This window comes from Oryzias latipes, chromosome 23 (assembly GCF_002234675.1).
Source record: "Oryzias latipes chromosome 23, ASM223467v1".
Taxonomy (NCBI): Eukaryota; Metazoa; Chordata; class Actinopteri; order Beloniformes; family Adrianichthyidae; genus Oryzias; species Oryzias latipes.
The window spans coordinates 24,239,408-24,259,999 of NC_019881.2; the positions used below are offsets into that span (position 1 = coordinate 24,239,408).

General features: G+C 44.1%; 1 protein-coding gene across 5 annotated transcripts in view; it reads left to right on the top strand.

Moving 5' to 3' along the window:
- Positions 1–20,592, top strand: part of LOC101166705 (filamin-C) — a 152,812-nt gene that overhangs the window by 3,111 nt on the left and 129,109 nt on the right. For 2 of the 5 annotated variants that reach the window (XM_023952374.1, XM_023952376.1), the window contains exons 1-4: positions 2,959–3,491; positions 14,660–14,908; positions 15,240–15,337; positions 15,608–15,758. In XM_023952374.1, the coding sequence (XP_023808142.1) occupies positions 3,122–3,491; positions 14,660–14,908; positions 15,240–15,337; positions 15,608–15,758 (868 nt within the window). In that variant the 5' untranslated portion in view covers positions 2,959–3,121. Of the gene's footprint in view, positions 1–2,957; positions 3,492–4,324; positions 4,438–14,659; positions 14,909–15,239; positions 15,338–15,607; positions 15,759–20,592 lie in introns of those variants that run through there. The other 3 variants (XM_023952377.1, XM_023952378.1, XM_023952375.1) reach the window with 3 other exon arrangements.

The following is a 20,592-nucleotide window of genomic DNA, read 5'->3' on the forward strand; positions in this document are numbered from 1 at the left end:
AATTATTTTGAAAACCGAATAGGGATTTCAGCCGTGGTCGCTCTGTAAAGCTGAGAATGCGAGAGCAGTGAAAATTAAGGAGCGGCTCATTTGACACCGCAGATCTGGGGGGTATTCCAGGAAGCATGTTTAAACTAGCCTGACTTTAAGCCTGAACTCTGGCTGAAATCCGCCTGAACTTGCTTACTCTGGGTATGTCGGTTCCAAAAGACCGGATATGAGTTAGCGTAATCACGCTCCACTTGGTAACCCTGGGTTAATGCACGTGCACAGCAGGTACACAAAGACATTCTCAATAGATCGCTGATTTCTGGAGTCACCATGGAAACACGTGAAGAAAAAAAGAGAGGCTATACTTCAGTGAGACGGAGTCTGAGATTTTAATGACGGCGTATGAAGATTATACGTCCATCAAAAAAGTAACACGGCTGCATCATCAGCAAAAGAAAGAGTTTCTGCTTGGAGACAAAGAACAGACAAAGTAAACGCACAAGTTTCTGATCTCATTTCTATTTTCATTGTGATGCATATATATATATATATATATATATATATATATATATATATATATATAAAACTTATCCAATTTTGCCACCTTAAATGAATTACTTCTATTGGTAACAAATACTTGAGTTAAATTTATTCAACCTGATTTCTTACGTCTATAAAACTCAATAATTGTTTATACAACTCAAATTTATGTATTTAGCTAACTAAATGTCATATTACTCCAATTCAATTAATCTTTTTTCCATCATAATTAATTATATTTCTTGTTCCCTCATATGTCTAAGTATGAGCCGGCAGATATTCTCATTTGTATAACAATAAAAAGGACGGGAGAAAAAATGCACATTGTGCACAAATTCATTGAAGAATTTTCCATCATTGCCATTACATCAACCTCCTGTAGGGGTGCTATATAAACTGATCATCCTCTCCTTCACTCTCCCTCATGGTGCAGAGACATAAGCACAGTAGGACTAAACAACTCAGCAAAACAGCTAAACAACTAAACACATTTGGTCACAAATCCACACTTAAACCCAAATCCGTCCAGACAGGCAAAGGGAATAGTATCCCACAATCCTTTGCGGTGTCGATCTAACAGCAGGACCAACGTTACACCTACTTAATTGAATTAATTTGAATGAAAGTAAAACAACTGTCTGAAAACTACGTTTTATTTTTAATCTAACTTAACAAAAAAATGATTTATCTTAACTGAAGCAAATAATGAAGTTAGATCAAAGTATAAAGTTTCTCTTTCCAACATCCATATGTGGTCTTATCAGCCTCTCATGGTGGAAAAAGTATTATCTGAGCTTCTTCATCCACTAAATCATCTTCAAATGGACACGCCATGCTGCTTCACCTCTCTGAAAACAAACTAACCTTCAACTAAACCTGCTCCAGACCAGGTTTTGTTCAGAGCATGAGTTGCTATGGCAACTTGACCTACCCTCAAACATACCTCCATTTCTGGAACCGAAAGCTGAGGTTATCAACTTCCTTAGCCTCAAACATACCGTGGGAGCTAGCATAACCTGCTTTCTGGAATACCCCCCTGAATGACGGCTGGCTTGACGGCTGTGACACAGGTTGATTCTAGTGGATCAGATTCTGTGTAAGGAGCTGAACTACCAGATGCAAGTTTTCAAAATGTTTATTGAGCAAGTGTCCTATAGTGTCCAGCCTCCAGCAGTCCAAATGCTCCAGGATGATTAGAGGAGCATGCAGTCCAAACCCCATCTAATAAAATAAAAAAAAACACACAGAACCAAATAAAACCCAGTATAAAACAGTAAAAACCCATGCAATAAAATCCACTAGAAGGGGTTCAGAAAACGTCTTGTCTTGGGCTGACTTGGATTTGAACTGAGAGGGTAAATTACTTATCTGAAAGAGGGGTGGGTCGTAACCACACCCCTCTGCTGTTGTTCGTCGCACGGCAGTCTCGTGCAGGGAGTGTTGATTCTGAACTGTAGGGCAGTGTTTTTCAACCTTTTTTGAGCCACGGCACACTTTAACCTTGACAAAAATCCCGCGGCACACCAGCATCCCCCCCCCAAAAAAAAGCAGAAACTCATAGTCTGTTTTGATCCACAGCCCCCGCCCCCCGGCAATCTGACGTGCATTTTTGTGATAATTGTGGCAGAAAAAGCAGGAAGTTGCAGATGTTTTTCTAAAAGATGTAATAAAAGTTAAGTTACATACAAACTGTATGTTCGTTGTGGTTTCAATCCGTGTAACAAGGACGACTTATTGTACGCTAAGGCGCTGTACCTTTAAGCCAATGCATCATGGGAGATGTAGTGTGAATACGGCGAGAAAACGACAGAAACACTTGCATCTCTGAGTTTCATGGTTTTGTTCACTTGTTCCACGGTCTGATACCGGATTCTGTGGAAAGCTACACCGCTAAAGACGAGCTTTAGCTGCTATTTTTGTTGGAACTGAGTGAGTTATGAGCTAAATTGGAACAAGGAAGTTTAGACTTTAAACACTTCTGATTGGTCAGACTGATGACATGTGATTAAGCCTCAAGAATGATTGGTGGAGTCGTGGAGACAGTAAAAGCTGCGGGACTTTTCAGATAACAGTTATAGCTGCAGCTAAATCGCGTTACCGTCATTCTTATCAAAATGTCTTTAATAGAATCAAATAAACACAAAGAAATAAGTATTTTATGATCTTTTATATTCCTAACTACTCAGTGTTTTATCAGGACCTGTTTGGATGAACAAAGAGCTGATTTCCTGGAGATGGGAAATGCTTTTAGATCAGTTAATGAGGGCAATTTTCCACGGCACACTTGACCATCTCCCACGGCACACTGGTTGAAAAACACTGCTGTAGGGGACAGAGTGGCCCCGCCCCCCGGTTCCCCAAGCCAATGACAGCTCCCGCGCCTCCCTATGGTACGCGGACTCATGGTTAAGGAGGGGGGCATTTCTGACAGTCCAGCTGAGTGACGCAAGGCTCTTCCAGCCTTCTGTAACCCACCCTTCACCCTCAGGACGTTGCACCGGAGACCCGGACTAAAGAGCGCGCGGTCTGTAGCCCTCCTCCCCTATCTCATTGCCTTCCTAAGGTGCCTTTGTCCCCTCACAGCTGCGTAATGGACCGCAGCGGACCTTTGGAGCAGCCGCTGTCTTTCTACCAACACGTTGAGGAGGAGGAGGAGGAGGAGGAGGAGATGCCGGCCACAGAGAAGGATCTGGCTGAGGACGCGCCATGGAAGAAGATCCAGCAGAACACCTTCACCAGGTGGTGCAACGAGCACCTGAAGCTGGTCAACAAGCGCATCCACGACCTGCAGAAAGACCTGAGTGACGGTCTGAAGCTGATCGGGCTGCTGGAGGTGCTGAGCCAGAAGAAGATGTTCAGGAAGTATCACTGCAGGCCGAACTTCCGGCAGATGAAGCTGGAGAACGTGTCTGTGGCCTTGGAGTTCCTGGAGCGTGAGCACATCAAGCTGGTTTCCATCGGTAATTGCGCCCGCACGAGCTTTTTACGCAGAGCAGCGCGTGAGGATGTTTGCGGGGATTTGGTGGTTTTTAGGACCAGCAGGTGGAGTGGGAAATGTGAGGACAGCAGGTGTGCTGGGCTTCAAACTGATCCTGGACCTGAAGATCCCCTCAGGTCCAGTAGAACGTTCATTGCAGATGCTTCTGCACACACGTTTCTTCTGTAGAACTTCACAGGGATCCTTCGAGTCTCTGCAGGAGAACTGGTCGGGTTAAAGTGAGGCTTCAGAGCTTTAAGTTGAGGAGGAGATCTCAGAAGTTCTAAAGGAAATGTAAAGCTTACAGAAGCAGCAGGACAAATGTTCCGTGTTCCACCCAAGATGGTTTCTGAGAAAGTGACTCTTTAGTTTTCTTTGAGACTTTTTTTAACCTTCAGAAACCGAAGTTTGTCAGAGAACGTAGGCTGGAACTGTCTGCTTTCATGGTCTTCACATTCTGCAGCTCAGTTCTAGAACGTTGTGGAAATTAAGTCCACCAGAAACACAAAGAGAACCAAAAGTCTAGTTCCCTTACGATCGGCTAAGAGATGGAGGTCTAGTGTGTCATCTTCAGGAATGTTAAAGATCTTTTTCTTAGGTTGTCTTGGTTCTGTCTTTGTTGTTAGAGTTGTGTCTCTATTCTGTTCAGGTTGTGTTCATGTTTTTGGTTCGTTTGTTTTGTCATGTGTTCATCACATGTTATTGTCTTGTTTTTGGTCATGTCTGTTTTTTCTTTTTTGGTTTTGTCTTTTTGTGTTCATGTTTAATGTTGTGTTTTTTGAAGTTTGGTGTTGTGTGTTTATGTTGTCGGTCCAGGTTCCACAGCAGCTTTTGGAAGTGATCCCTCGCTGAATGCTGTTGGAGTGAGTCTGCTGGGGGGGCAGGGGTGATTGATGGCAGGACAGCTGAGCTGCTGAAAATAGACTGGGGTAAGAAACAGTGGGGACGTCCTGCTAGGGGCTTTTCTGACCTGGGGAGTCCACATCTGACACTCCCGCTTTGTCTAGCAGAGTAAAGCTTGTTTCATTGGCGGAGTTGAGGCTTAAAGCAAAAATTCAAAAAATGAACAATAAAGTCACGATAAAGGAGTTCTGGGGTTTCTGGGATCATTCATTTCTGTCTGACAGCAAGACAAATCCTTGATTTTTCATTCATTTTAGGTTTAAAGTAATTGCTTCTCTGTAAGAAAATTCTGGATTCTTCTGCTTTAGGTTCTTTTCCATGTCATTTCTGGATCTGTGCTTATTGGTTTGCCTGCTTGGAGTTTCTGGTTTGTTCTGGGTTTTGTCAGTGATGGACCCTCTCCTTCTGAACACTTCTTTGCTTCCGTTTCTTGTCTTTGGAATTTCTGGACAATATGATGCCATTTTCCGATTTCTCAGTGCTCCAACGGAATGTTTGGATTTTGGATTCAGGATTTCTGTGTTGTTTGTAGCTGGATTCTGGAATCCTTCCTTTGTATCCCAAAGGTTTTCTGTGGAGAACCGTGGCCTCCTGAAATAGTTTTCTATCCATTCAAACATGAGCTAATTTTGATCATCTGTTCTTGGATGTAATGGAAACCTTGTGCTGCAGCAGTCAGCACACAGGAATGTGCCCCCCCCCCTCCAGTTATTTTGGAGCTGCAGCTCAGAACGGATCTGGGTTCAGATCTGCTCTGCAGTCTTATACTCTGTTGGACTTCTGGTTATCAGCAGACACTCACACTCAATTCCATCTGACTCCAAACAACAGACACTTTCATTAATGGCCCGCCCCCAGGAAGATCACATGACAGGATATGTCAGATGATGTCTGTGTGAGCCTCCATCCCAGGTCAGTTTCAGCCGCTTTAACTCACAATCTGGTTGAATCAAAACCAGATCTGATTGTCAAACTTCAGCTTCAAGTTTGATTTTTGATTTGATTTTAAATGTTTTATTTCAAGCAATCAAATAAAAAGAATACACAAAAACAATACAATCATCAGTTATACATTCATACAAAAATAACTAATCAAACTTAGGACAATTAGACATATTAATAAATATTGCTTGAAAGGGAGTGGAAGGAAGCGAACTTATATAATCCCACCCCGTTATACTATAACCATTTTATTACATGATTTATCAATATCCGGTTCCTAGCTTTTATCAGGCAGAATTAAGGATCCTGAAATATCAATAAAGATCATGACAAAGATGAATTACTTAAATTATGTAAAAAATAACTTTTAGAAATCATCATCGCAAAAGCAGATCAGTTATCCAAAATATATGCAGATTGTTTTACTTATAAAAGTCATGTACATGATTAATACAAATAATACTATATCGGTATAATAGACATAAAAAATCTTCATAGCAAAAATTGCTCAAGTATCAAAAGTTAAAATGTTCAAAATTATGTAACATTAGGAAAAATCATGAATACATTTTTGGAGCAAGTGAAGTAATATTATAAAATAAATCAATCTAACCATTTTTCATAATTGATCCATAATCTTTCGAATGACCAAGGTTGTTATTTCTTCTTCTGCTGATTAACAGCCGTTCTTCTGGGTTTAAACAGTTTACAGTTCTCTTCACTGTTATGTCTGCAGACATTAGATTCAGGTCCATATCCTTCTTCAGCTGATATCATCGGCGCTGAAAGTTGAAGTCAAATTGTCTGAAGGTCAGAACTCTGCTGAGAATCAGGGTCACTTCAGACTTTTGGAGAAAGTGATGAATCCAGGCGTCATATTTCTTGAAATTATATTTGACTTTGATTTTTTACTGCATGTTGGTTTAGACGTCCGTGATCAAACACTTCTCTAAGTCCTTCATGGTGTTAATAACCAGAACCTTGGACCGGTCCGGTGGACCGAGTGGTTTGACGTAAATCCTGCAGCCTTTAACCCAGGTGTTCTCAATCTGCTTACGCTTCCTGAGAAGCCTGCCGTGTTTGGCGATTTCAGCATTCCTTCTGGTCAGATGGTCGTTCAGATAAGCAGCAGATCCCTTCAGATTCTTCCTTTGATTCATCAGAGCTAGTTTGTGTTTTTGGTTCACAAACCTGATGAGGATCGCTGGTTTATCCTTCTCCTTTCTCCTGGGGAGCGGGTGGCAGGTCTCCACTGTGTTGAGATCCAGGGAAATCGCTGTAGACATGAGAAATGATTCCACTTGGTGTTCCACAGACTCTCCACCGCTCCCCGTTTCAAAAGAGCCGCTAGGAATGCTAGCATTGTAATTAGCATTAGCAATGCTAACTCCAGCTGCATTTAGCTTTGCTCGATGTTTGATCGGTACTCCAGTGAGAATGACATTATTCATCCTTACTTGTTGTTCCACATCGTCCAGTCTTTTCTCCAGAATATCGACCCGGTTATCTTTTTGCTCGTTTTGAGCTCGGAATCTTCGGAAGTCTTCCATTAGCTCCAAGAGAGGAGTTAGCTTAGCGGTCACTTGCTCCATGAAAGGATACAACGCAGCTTGGATATCATCAAGAGTCTTTTTAAGGTCTTCGTAGTCCTGGTTTTTCTTAGGGGCCATGGTCTGCTCTCTTTTTTTGGAGAAAATCAACTTTTTAGTCACTTGAAGATAGTTGTGTAGCCGCCGTGAGCCACACGCGTCAGTGCTGTAACCTGGAACCGGGAAGTTATTTTCCTTCATAAATTGTCTGACAAATTTCTTTGTAATTTTTATAAAATGATTTTGCCACAATACGCTTGTTATTCCAGTTTAAGTTCAGCCGTGGCTGGAAATGTTCTAAGCACGGCTAATGTTGTTCTTCCGGGTCCGTTCTGGCATTAATCAAGCACTGGGCGCAGGGATTGAAAAAGACTATAAGTGAACATGCATTCAATAATAATCATAACAATAATAAAGGCACATTTAAAAGATGATCTCGCTCTATGTTGGAGTTCTGTTTTCCATGTTTTAAAAAAATATATTCTCAGATTGATCAGAAAAGTAAAATATCAGATCTATAGATAAAGTTTGAAGAGATTTTAAAAAAAACTCTTTCCTCTATTGAAGTGATTAGTTAATCTAATCAGACTTCTGTCGTCACGACGTCTTTGTGGAGAAGACATGCAAAGCGAAAGGAAATGTCTTACATTTTTAGGATGTCAAAGATAAAGTAGGTTAAATTTTTAATGGCATGATGCACAGAAAGCACAGAGGGGCCTAGACCACCGCCCTGATGACTCTCAGCTTTAGCAGGTCAGCCTCTTTTCAATTGGATCCGCTGGATGTTGCAATGTGTTTTGGTTAAGCTAAAGTTTTATTACGTAGAGTCCAGTCTCCAGTGGGTGGAGCCGAAACTCTGCAGATGCCCTTCTTCATGCAGTTCTATTCTGTTCCTGTTTTGGAAGGAAAATATCCACAGCTGACAAAGTCGGTTTTGATTTAAATTTCTGGCCAATAGGTGGCCTGGAATCTGCAAAGACTACATTTGAGTCCCGTTGTAGTTTTCATTTTCCATCCGTGTTAATGTGTGTAAGCTTGTCTCTTTGCTGTCATGTCGTTTTCATATAGTGGTCATTTGTGTTGGTTTGTCAGATGCCTGACAATAAGTTTGTTGATGTTTTTTTGTGTTCGTTTATGCTTCCTTTAGAGTTGGTGTTCTTTTGATTTACTTGTATTTGTGTTGAGGGCTGCACCGTGGTGCACCTCACAGCGAGAAGGTCCTGTTTCAAATCGCGGGTGGGTTCTTTCTGTGTGGAGTTGGCATGTTTGGTTCGTGCATGTGTGGATTTTCACCGGGCGCTCCAGCTTCCTCCCACAGTCCAATAACAGGCTTCATAGGTTTACTGGTGACTTTAGGGTCCCAAGGTGTGCATGTGTGAGATGTCGTGTGGCCCTGCAACAGACTAGAGAACTGTCCCGGATGAACCCTGCCTTCGCCCAACAGTAGTCGGAACAGGCTCCGGCGACCCCATGACCCCCCGAAAGGGATACAGCGGGATAAGAAAATGATGGATAGATGGGTGGTTGTAATTGTGTTATGTTAATGTAGACTCCTGTTAATGTCAGTTTGTGTAAGTCTGTTTGTGTTTGTGTGTGACAATATGTATTGTGTCAGTGTTGTGTTGGTGTTAATTGAAGTTGGTTTGTTTATTTGTGTTTGTTTTACTGTTAGTTTAGTTTCTGTAAATGTATATTTGTGCTCATTTGTGTTAGTCGGTCCTCTGCGTTTCTGGAACTTTAAGTTTTTGCTACGGTAACTTCGGGATTCATGGCGTTGTAACGTCTACCTGAAGCTAGCAAGAGCCAGAGATGCGCATGTTCTGCTTCGTACCTTTTAATGGAGTCTCCGTGGTCGCTGTAGGTCACAGCCATGCCATGTGAAGCTGTAAGAATGAAATTCTACAGATTATCCCTTCGTTTCTCTGTCGACGTCCTCCAACAGCCATTTATAATAATGCGTTATCAATAGTCCACCTTTTTGGTCATCTTACATGTAAAAAACCAATCGTAAAAAACAGTTACAGGAATAAAACAGTAGTTACATTTATACAATAATTTAAAAAGATTTAAAAAAAAAACAATAGAATCATAAATTAATCAGATTGGATAATTGCTAGTCTGAAAAAGTGGGTTTTGAGATTTTTTTTTTAGCCAACTGAGGGAGTGAGTCCTTGCTCTGTACATTAGAGGGAAGTAAGTTCCAGAGCTGGGGGTCAGAGTGGCAGAATGGTCTGCCCCCCATGGAGATGAGCTGAACCGTGGGTGGAACCAACTGAAGGGAGAAGAAAGATCTGAGGGAGCGGGTGGGAGTGGCAACGTGGAAAAGATCAGACCGATACAGAGGGGCGAGGTCATGGAGTTCTTTGAAGGTCAGAATAAGGGTTTTGTGGTTGATCTTAAGAGGCGCTGGTAGCCAGTGGAGCTGCTGCAGGACAGGTGTGATATGCACAGTAGAGGGGGTTTGTGTTCTGATCCATGCAGCAGAGTTTTGGAGCAGTTGTAGTTTGTATACAGTTTTGTAAGGGAGTCCAGATAAAAGGCAGTGGCAGTAGTCCAGACGAGAGGTGATGAGACTGTGAACTAGAACGGCATGGAGTGAGGGCTGACAGAGGGACGGATGTGGTGGATATCGCAAAGGTGGAAGTAAGCAGTTTATATCAGCTTTTCCATCCCGCCCCCATCCAACCTTGCCCAATCACGTTCATCTTGCATACATAGAACAAATCTTAACCCATTCATCCATCTTTCTCCACTTCTCCGGGTCCCGGGGGCAGCAGTCTAAGCAAAGATTCCCAGACTTCCCTCGCCCCAGCCACTTCCTCCAGCTCCTCGGGGGGGGGGGGGGGGGCACCCCGAGGCGTTCCCACGCCAGCCGAGAGACGCAGTCTCTCCAGCGTGTCCTGGGTCTTTCCCAGGGCCTCAGCCCAGTGGGACATGCCCGGAACACCTCTCTTGGAAGGCGTCCAGGAGGCATCCGGACTAGATGCTTGAATCACTGGTTCCTTTCGATGTGTAGGAGAAGCAGTTCTAATCCGAGCTCTCCGCGGGTGACCGAGCTCCTCACCCTATTTCTAAGGGAGCGCCCCGCCACCCTATGGAGGAAGCTCATTTCAGCATGTATTCGGGACCTCGTTCTTTGGGTCATTACCCAGAGCTCATGACCATAGGTGAGCGTTGGAACGAAGATCGACCGGTAAATTGAGAGCTTTGCTTTTTGGCTTAGCTCTCTCTCGACCACAACGGATCAATACAGCGACCGCATAATTATGGACGCTGCTCCAATCCAACTGTCAATATCACGCTCCGGTCTTCCCTTACTCATGAATAAGACCCCAAGGTATTTAAACTCCTCTACCTGGGGCAGGGACACTCCACCCACTGAGAGATGGCAAACTAGCTTTCTCCGGTCAAGGACCATGGCCTCAGATTTAGCGGTGCTGACCCTCATCCCAGCCGCTTCACACTCGGCCGCAAACCACCCCAGTGCACGCTGGAGGTCCAGGCTCGATGAAGCCAACAGGACAACATCATCTGCAAAATGCAGAGAGGTAATCCTGTGGTCCCCAAACCAGACCCCCTCGTGCCCCTGGCTGCGCCTAGAAATTCTGTCCATTAAAAACTATTAACAGAACCGGTGATAAAGGGCAGCCCTGCCGGAGTCCAACGTGGACCAGGAACAGTTCTGACTTACTGCTGGCTATGCGAACCAATCTTTTGCTCTGGTCATGCAGAGCCCGGACAGCCCTCACTAAGTCTCCCCGGACCCCATACTCCCAGAGCACCCTCCACAGGATACCAAGGGGGACGCGGTTGAATGCCTTCTCCAAATCCATAAAACACATATGGACTGGATGAGCGAACTCCCACAATCCCTACAGCACCCTAAAGAGGGTGTAGAGCTGGTCCACTCAAAGACCGGGACGGAAACCGCACAGTTGTTCCTGAATCTGAAGTTTGGCTATCGGATGGACTCTCCTCTCCAGTACCCTGGCAGAGACTTTCCCATGGAGGCTGAGGAGTGTAATTCCCCGGTAGCTGGAACACTCCCTCTGGTCCCCCCCCTTCTTAAAGAGGGGAACCACCACCCCTGTCTGCCAGTCCAGTGGTACAGGTACCGACTGCCACGCGATGCTGCAGAGACGTGTCAGCCAAGACACTACTACAGCATCACAGACTTAAGTACTCAGGGCGGACTGAGGCCACTCAGGCCACTGAGGAGCTCGTTGACTACCTCAGTGACTTCAGCTTGGGTAATAGACCGCCTCACCCCAAAGTCCTCATTCTCTGCTTCTTAAAAAGAAGGCGTGTCAGTGGGATTGAGGAGATTCTCAAAGTATTCCTTCCACTGCTAGACAATGTCAACAGTCAAAGTCAACAGCCCCCCACCTGCACTGAAAACGGTGCCTGTAGAGAACTGCTTTCCCCTCCTGAGGCGCCGGATGGTTTACCAGAATCATTTCGAGGCCAACCGATAGTCCTTCTCCATGGCCTCGCCGAACTCCTCCCAGGAACGAGTTTTTGCCTCCGCAACAGTCCGGGCCGCAGCTCACTTAAGCTGCCGATACCTGTCAGCTGGTGTCCCACAAGCCAGCCAGGCCTGGTAGGACTCTTTCTTCAGCTTGACCGTAGCCCTCACTTCCGGTGTCCACCACCGGGTTCGGGGGTTACCACCATTCTCCAAGTGGAGAACATGGTCCACTCTGACTCAATGTGCCCAACCTCCCTCGGTACCTGTTTGAAGTTCTCCCGGATGGTGGAGTTAAAGAATTCCCTAACGGAGGGCTCAGGCAGACGTTACCAGCAGACCCTCACAGTGCGTTTGGGTCTTCCGAGTCTTTCCAGCGTCCTTCCCCGCCAGCAAATCCAACTCACGTCCAGGTAGTGATCGGTGGACAGCTCTGCCTCTCTCTTTACCCGAGTGTCCAAGACACAGGGCCGATGGTCGCCTGAAACAACTACAAAATCGATCATTGACCTCCTGCCTAGGGTGTCCTGATGCCAGGTGTATTGATGGACACCCTTGTGCTCGAACGTGGTGTTTGTTATGGACAAGCTATGATGAGTACAGAAGTCCAATAACAAAACACCATTCGGATTCAGATCAGGGGGACCATTCCTACCAAACACGCCCCTCCAGGTGCCACTGTCATTGCCCACGTGGGCATTGAAGTCCCCAAGGAGGACAATGGAGTCCCCCGCTGGGGCACTTTCCAGTACCCCCTTAAGAGACACCAAGAAGGCAGAGTACTCCAAACTGCTGTTCGCCCTGTAAGCCAAAATCACAGTCAGAGACCTTTCCCCCACCTGCAGGCGGAAGGACATGACCCCCTGTCCACCGGGGTGAACTCCAACAGTTGGTGGCTGAGCTGGGGGCTCATGGGTAAGCCCACACCAGCCTGCCGCCTCTCACTATGAGCAACTCCAGAGTGGTAGAGAGTCCAACCCCTCTCTAAGGACTGAGTTTCAGAGCCCAGGCTATGTGTGGAGGCAAGCCCGACTATATCTAGACGGTATCTCTCAACCTCTCGCACCAGCTCAGGCTCCTTCCCTCCCAGAGAGGTGATATTCTGTGTCCCAAAAGTCCAAGTTCCATGACCGAGGATTTGGGCCGCTGAGGCACCCGCCTTCGACTGCCACCCAAACCACATTGCACCGGCCCCTTTTGAGGTCTCTTACGGGTGGTGGGCCCATGGGAGAGTGGTCACATGTCACTCTTCTGGGCTGAGCCCGTGGGAAGAGCCCCGGTCACCAGGCGCTCGCCTGCGAGCCCCAACCCCAGGCCTGGCTCCAGAGTGGGGCCCCGGTGACGCTAATCCGGGCGATGTAATCGGGTCCTTGGTCTTTCTTGTCATCAGAGGCTTCTGAACCGCTCTCTGTCTGGCTCGTCTGTCTGACCCTACCAGGGGCTCAAGCCCCAGACAGCTTAGCTCCTGGGATCACTCAAGCTCTCAAGCTCCCCCACCATGTTAAGGTGGCGGTTCAGGGGTTTCTGAACGCAGTAAAGCAAAAGAATCAAACAACAGTGCCAGAGAACCAACGCAGAACACAATAACCATTAGTTAACACAGGCCACTCCAGTATTTGCTTGCAGTTTGTGGTCAGCAGGGGGCGATGCTCTCAGGATCAAATATCAGAAAGAATCTGTTTTTCAAACAAAAGCTTGCTGATGACTATGATCAACCATGTCTAAACTGATGTGATGATCTATCAATCATAAAAAAACATCTTTTTATAGAGCAGAAAATGTTCTGAAAATGCTTTTTGTGTTTTTTTTTCTGATCAGACTACAGGGAGAGCTCACACCAATCTTGTTTGTGTTCATGAGGGTTTTTAGAAAAAGTTTTTTTGTATTTGGAAATGAAGTCTGTGATGTCCACAGATAAGGGTCTAGAAGAACTTGAATTCTGAATGTTTGCAATTGCAACCCAAGCAACAGCTACAAAAATGACCTGTGATGACTGATGACGATGATGAAGCTAAAGGAATTTTCGAAGTGGGAGTTTCAAAGTCGGTAAACTCGTAGAGAGAAAAAGTTTTTGCACATTTTTTTCCTATGATCATGCTGCTGGCGACAAGTCGTAGCGAACACTTGAACAACACAAAAAAGAAAGTAAGGGGGAAGTAGGTGCGCCATTTACATTTTTCATTTTTTCAATCCCTGTGGGGGTCCTGCGGATCTTCCACATGCCTCCCAGAAGAGTCCATTTCAGAAAGATCATCTAGTTCTTCATAGAAGGATTATGGTTGATGAGTAGATGGATATAAAGATGATAGGAAAAATTAACTGATGGAACATTAACATTTTTGTGATACTGGGATTGTGAAGCAGCACAAAAATCTAAAAAGTATTGTTTGGACCATAAAGCTGCGTTCACATCAAATGCGAGTCTTCTCTTCATCTTCATCTTCGTGACTAGTTTCAATCTCAAATCAAAGTACAGACGGCAATCCTGACAGCAGCACAAGTTGAGCATCATGGCGCAAATCGAGTCACGGTGCAATGTGGGCGTTACGATGCATCCAAAGTTACAAAATCTGAACTTTGGTGAGGACGTTAAGTCGCATCAACCAATCAGAGATTCAGCTTTGGGCACATGATATGTTCAGTGAGACGATCAGCAGACAGACTCAAAATTCAACATGGAGGAGGATCTGATTAATCTCCTCTTTAACTTTATGATATTTTTCTTATTTTGGTTAAGACAATGATAAAAAGTTCCTCTAATTTTATTCCTTTTTTATTTTTTCCCTTCTCTGGCTAATGCGGGACAGGAAATCGTCAAACTGGGTCACAGAGAGACAGAAGTACCGCTGAAAGGCCTGTCATTCAGATCCAGCTCCTGCAGTAAATGGTGAACCTCACGGTACCAGAAAAGTCTCTCGAAGATGTCATGAACCCAGACATGGAGACATGAATACTGATGTTTTTGTAGAACTCTTCAAAATAAATAAAACCTGATCTCTCAACATAATCCGTGCCAGTCATGCATTGGCTACGCTCCAAGTAGTGATCCGACTAAAAACATCTGGCAGTAGCTCCTCCCACATTGGTCTGGGGCATCAAGCTTATGAACAAAAATTTGGACGGGCGTGGAGCAGCGAATTTTCCATGCCCGTCCAAACAAAGGTGGCTAACATTAATTTGATGCCTGAATCATGTTTGCTGTGAACGCATCATCAGAAATAGTTTCATGTATCAAACAAATTTTTCTTCCAGACTCCAAAGCCATTGTGGATGGAAACCTGAAGTTGATTCTGGGTTTGATCTGGACCCTCATTTTGCATTACTCCATCTCTATGCCTATGTGGGAGGATGAGGATGATGAGGATGCTAAGAAGCTGACCCCCAAACAGCGACTGCTGGGCTGGATTCAGAATAAGGTGCCGGAGCTCCCCATTACCAATTTTCATAGAGACTGGAGAGACGGCAAGGCGCTGGGGGCTCTGGTGGACAACTGCGCTCCCGGTGGGTCCAAAATTTGGGATGGTTGGAGTGACAACTTCTTCATCTCTTTATTCGGTTTCGGGAACTAAACTTTTATGATGTAACAATAGTTCTTTTGTTTAATTTAAAATGTAATAGACTTTTTTCTCTTTTCAGTAAGCTGGTTGATATATTTTCTTTATCAGTCTAAACTGGTTTTCTTTTAAGGGATACTCTCCAACCAATCAGATAGCTTAAGACATTCTACTTCAGTTTCAAGCAGTAGACAGGGAAGACTGGCATCAGACTCTCGGACTCTGGATCAAAATCATATCCTGTCTGTCTGATTTTCATCTGCCTGTGCTGCCTTCAGGTCTCTGTCCTGACTGGGAAATGTGGGATTCAAACCAGCCAGTGGAGAATGCCCGAGAGGCCATGCAGCAGGCTGATGATTGGCTCGGAGTGCCACAGGTATTCCTACCTGGTCTTCCACATATCAACCATCCTTAAACATGAGCAAGTGGGAGGAGCAGTAGCAACAGTTTTTGCATTAACGTTGATGAGAGTTCCTGTCTTCTTGGGGCAAATGGCACACACCACACATTTTAGGGGTCTGCTGTTTTTTTTCCTACCAGTTGCTTCAGATGAAGCCGTCCTCTTAGAATTCCCCCTTTTTCCACCTTTTTTGGGGGGGGGGTGTCTTTGTTTAAACTTATGGTCAAAACTGTCTCCCTCCTCCAGGTGATTGCTCCAGAAGAGATTGTTGACCCAAATGTGGATGAGCACTCCGTCATGACATACCTGTCCCAGTTCCCCAAAGCCAAGCTAAAGCCTGGTGCCCCGTTGAGGGCAAAGACGCTCCACCCCAAGAGGGCCAAGGCTTATGGACCAGGTAAGAGGGAATCGCCAGCACTAACCATTATAAGGTGATCAGTCTTTGTCCTCCAAATCCACCATGATGCTCAAGTTCTTCATAGCCCTCATAGTTTGGTTATTTCAGAGGTTTTAAGGTCCTCTTTCAGGTGTTTTCACAGCAGAGGTGAGATAATCAAATCCATTAATGAAAAAATCCCTGAATGTCAGCATAGTTACCATGAAGGCGTCAGTTGAGGATTAAACGCCATCGAAACACTTTTTGAGATAAGTTTTTTCAATATCTAACATTTTAGAGCTAAAAATATTTTTGAGCTCCTCTGCAGTTTGCCGTACTTGCATGACTACAGTTCCATTTTTCTATTGTCTGATTTTCTTCTCATGCTGCTTGTTGGCGCAGTGGTTAGCGCTCTTGCCTCACAGCAAGAAGGCCCCCGGTTCAAGTCCTTGGTGGGGGACCTGAAACAGAACATCAATGGGGACCTTTCTGTGTGGAGTCTCCATGTTCTACCCTTGCATGCGTGGGTTCTCTCCAGGGTCTCTGGCTTCCTCCCACTTTCCAAAAACATGCTTCATAGGTTAAATGGTTAATCTAAATTGTCCATAGGTGTGAGTGCGAGTGTGTGTGGGTGTGTGATATGTGTGACCCTGCGACAGAATGACAAGGGGAATGGTGTCCCCTTCCTTCGCCCACAAGTGGCCGGGATAGGCTCCATCAACCCCGTGACCCCGAAAGGGATAAAATAGTATAAAATGAATGAATGATTTTCTTCTTTTCTTTGAATCCGCATTTCTCCCTCATCACATGTTCTCAAGGGGTCTCTTTTTTATGTGTTTGGTTCTATCGAGTCTATGGTTCTATCGTGTCTATGGTTTTTTGGTGTCCATGGTTCTAAAGTGTTTATGGTTCAATAGAGTTTATGGTTCTTTAGTGTCTATGGTGCTAAAATATCTATGATTCTATAATATCCATGGTTCTATAGTTTTTATGGTTATATAGTTTTATTGTTTATATAGTGTTTATGGTTCTATACAGTAATGTAAGGGTTAATGGCCGACGAAGTGTGCGGTTACTACTTTTTAACGCACGCCGTGGAAGCCTGAACCGTCCGACGCGAAGCACTTCGGCTTCCGCGAAGTGCGTTAAAAAGTAGTAACCGCACACTTCGAAGGCCATTAACCCGCTTATACCATGGTCACTTACAAAAGCAATACATATTAACCAGGTTTTAGTCCTTAATTCTTGTTTTTTTTTTTCGATTTGTATCACTTTTCTCATAAACAGCGTACTATATGTTAGTAACATATAGTCCGCGTCGCGCAGCACCACCGCTGCAGTCAAGTTTCGGCGATATATATATGCTGATCGTCCCGATGGGTTGAATAAAGCATCAATTCAGAGGGAAAGTTAATCGCTTACCGCTTGTTTTTGCCCAGATGATGAAGCAAAAGGTTGTTTTACAGAATCCGGCGCAGTGATACAAATCATTTAAGCTAGCCGACCGGAACTTCTTTTTTCACCGTGCGGTTATCAGGTTTTAACGCATACCCAGCAGCCAATCAGAATCGAGTATTCAACCGGACCATGGTATAAGGTTCTATAACTGTCTATGTCTATGGTTCTATGGAGTCTTTATTTTCTTTTTCTTTTTATTTATTTATTTAACCTTTATTTAACCAGGAAAGTCCCATTGAGATTAAAAACCTCTTTTACAAGGGAGTCCTGGCCAAGAGGCAGCAAAAAGTTACAGACATAGACAACAAATACAATTGCATTCAATTATAAAAACAGTTACATTTAAAGGAGTTGACCTCAAGTGCTCTGTCTGGCTTTAAAATATTTAAAAAGATAAGTTCAGGGAGCTTCCAGGTTTTCTGCAGTGTGTTCCATGACGTGGGAGCAGCGTGAGAAAATGATCTTTTTCCCAGTTCTGTGCAGACAAATGGAACACTGAGCAACAGTTGATCATTTGAACGCAATGAATATGAATCAACATTTCTCCTCGTTTGTAAATCTCCAATGTAGGAGGGAAGCAGTCCAAGCATGGCCTTGCCTTCTTGTGGACAAAGATGACCACCCCACACGAGAGTACAGTTCACAGTGATGTGTTAATGCTTTACAATTGGTGATAAACTTCAGAGCAGCATGATACACAGAGTCTAATCTTTAAAGACAATGAGTTAAAGCATTCATGTACAAAAGGTCCCCGTAGTCTAAAACATATAAAAATGTTACTGTTACAAGCCGTTGTTTTACCTCGAAAGAGAAGCAAAGCTTATTTCTAAAAAGAAGGTATTTCTCCACTTTGGATTGAGAGGTTAAAAAGTATTGTAAGGGGCTGTGCCACAAAATCAGCTGCTGCTTTCAGACAAAAAGGTTCTATTGAATCTGGACCAGGAGGTTTCCTAGGATCAAGCATCCTAAGTGCCTTATGCACTTGCTGCACCATAAAAAGAGTAAAGTTGAAGGGATCCCCAGAGAAGAGTGGAGGATCTGTGCAGGAAGTTTTGAGTGCTGCACCTTATCCAATTATCTCTGGCGCTGCAGAGAGGCGGCTGCAGAGAGGCGGCTGGCTGTTGCAGCGGCTCCGGTTTGTTAGGACTTTGTTAGGACGTTCCGTGTCTTTTTGTCTTTAGTATTTATTTTAGTCTTGTTCTTTTTTGCCTTTTGTCATTTTCTCTTACATGCTTCAGACATCACCATAGTCAACAGCAAGGATTTTATTCGCTCCAAATTTCTGTGGCTACTCTCGGTACTCCTCGTAACTGATCGTAACCCGCACTGCGGCAAGTCTTTTGTTTACATCCGCAATCAGCTGTTTGGTCTGAGCAGGCCCTTTCTGCTGCTGGGCTTTAGAAACGACATCCCAGGAGAAATTTTGCACCAACCCGGCCCCCCCCAGTGTCTTACGACCGACCAGGTGAGGAGACCCCAGGACTTCGGGAAGAAACCACCAGCTTCCCAGCCTCTCAGCATCTTTGGCAGAGATGTGGCAGAGGAGTACAAGTACTTGGGAGTAACCATCGACAACAGACTGAGCTGGAAGAGCAACAGCACTGTTGTGTATAAGAAGGCCAGCAACAGACTCCATTTCCTGAGGAGGCTAAGGTCCTTCAACGTGTGCAGCAAGATGCTTGAAATTTTTTACCAGTCTGTTGTGGCCAGCACTCTGTTCTTCTCGGTGGTCTGCTGGGGGGGCAGCATATCTGCCAGGGACAGTAATAGACTGAACAAACTGATCGGAAGAGCTGGCTCCATAATCGGTTGTAAAATGGACACATTTGAATCTGTGATGGAGAGGAGGACTTTAAATAAGCTGGTATCCATCATGGATAATCCTGAGCATCCTCTCCATCCTGTACTGGATGGTCAGCGGAGCTCCTTCTCCAACAGGCTAAGGCAGCTTCACTGTCACACAAACCGCTGCAGGAGTCTAGAACTTGTCATCCATGTGCAATATATAGTCATTTATGGTCTGTCTGTTTTTCTCTCCTGGTGTGGCACGCAATACAACTGTTCTTATTCACTGATGTTTCTTTCTGATTGATTGTTCTGGTCCTCTGTTGTCGTATATTGTGTGTACGTTTGTATCTTGAGCCTAATGCCGACGCTGCAACAACCCAATTTCCCAAGCTGGGATCAATAAAGTATCTTCATCTGATCTGATCTGATCTGATCTGATCTGATCTGATCTGATCTTATCGATTAAATAAGGATCCAATTGAAATAAAATGTTTGTTAAAGCAATTCAACTTATAAACTTTGTCTAGGACTGGAACTGAGTCCTTAATAACAAATGTTGGAAGAGTTTGAGGAGATTTAATAGGAAAAAGAGACTTAATCACCTTTCAGAATTTGGATGTTAAGATTCTCAGTTGTGGTAGATAAGTAATAATCTGATTTGGCTTTTTTGATAAGAGAGGTACATTTATTTTGTAATTGTCTAAAAGCAGTCCAATCAGCGGAGGAATCACTTTTTCTGGCCCTAGCCCATGCTAAGTTACGCATGTGGATAGTGTCTGACTATCCACTATCCATTTCTATGGAGTCTATGGTTTTATGGTGTCTATTGTTCTATAGAGCCTATGGTTCTGTTGTGTCGTGGTTCTATGGTGTCTATGGTTCTGTGGTGCCTTTGGTTCTATAGTTTTATGGTGTCTATTAGAGGTGTGAGAAAAATCGATTTGGCAAAATATCGCGATAGTTCATTCGGCGATACTCGTATCGATTCAAAATGCTGCCAGGACGATGTTTTTGTAATTATTTCTGAGCATCCTTTAGTGTCTGAATCTTGTTGTCCACTTCACCCTCCGACCGCTAGTTGGCAGCATAGCACACTGAGCCTCTTTGAGCAGCTCTACTCTGAACAAAACAACAGGAAGACCCCAGCTAGAGGCAGTGGCGCCTCCAGAAATTTTTCATGGGGGTGGCCAGTGGGGGGCCACATTAAATCTTGGGGTGGCACACAAAAACCATGAGCTATATTTTTAAAATTCATTCTACCAAACGTAGTAAAACAACCTTTAGAAAACCAACAGAAAGATAAATGCCTACTGATATTTTGTAGAACATGAACTTATAGTAGATACTACTAGTATAATAACTAATAGATACTAGTAGATACCATTAGTACATACTACTACTGATATATATTTATTTATTTTTTTGTTTATATTTAATGCTTAGGTGTGTCTGCTTGGGGTGTTCGGCTCTTGACTGAGAGATATCTATAATAAACAAAAAATTAAATCTGTTGTTCTGAAATAATAATAAAAATATCCTTCTAATTATTAATTATATCTGTTGACATTTCTATTCAGACTAATAATCATGAAACATTTTTATTATTAGG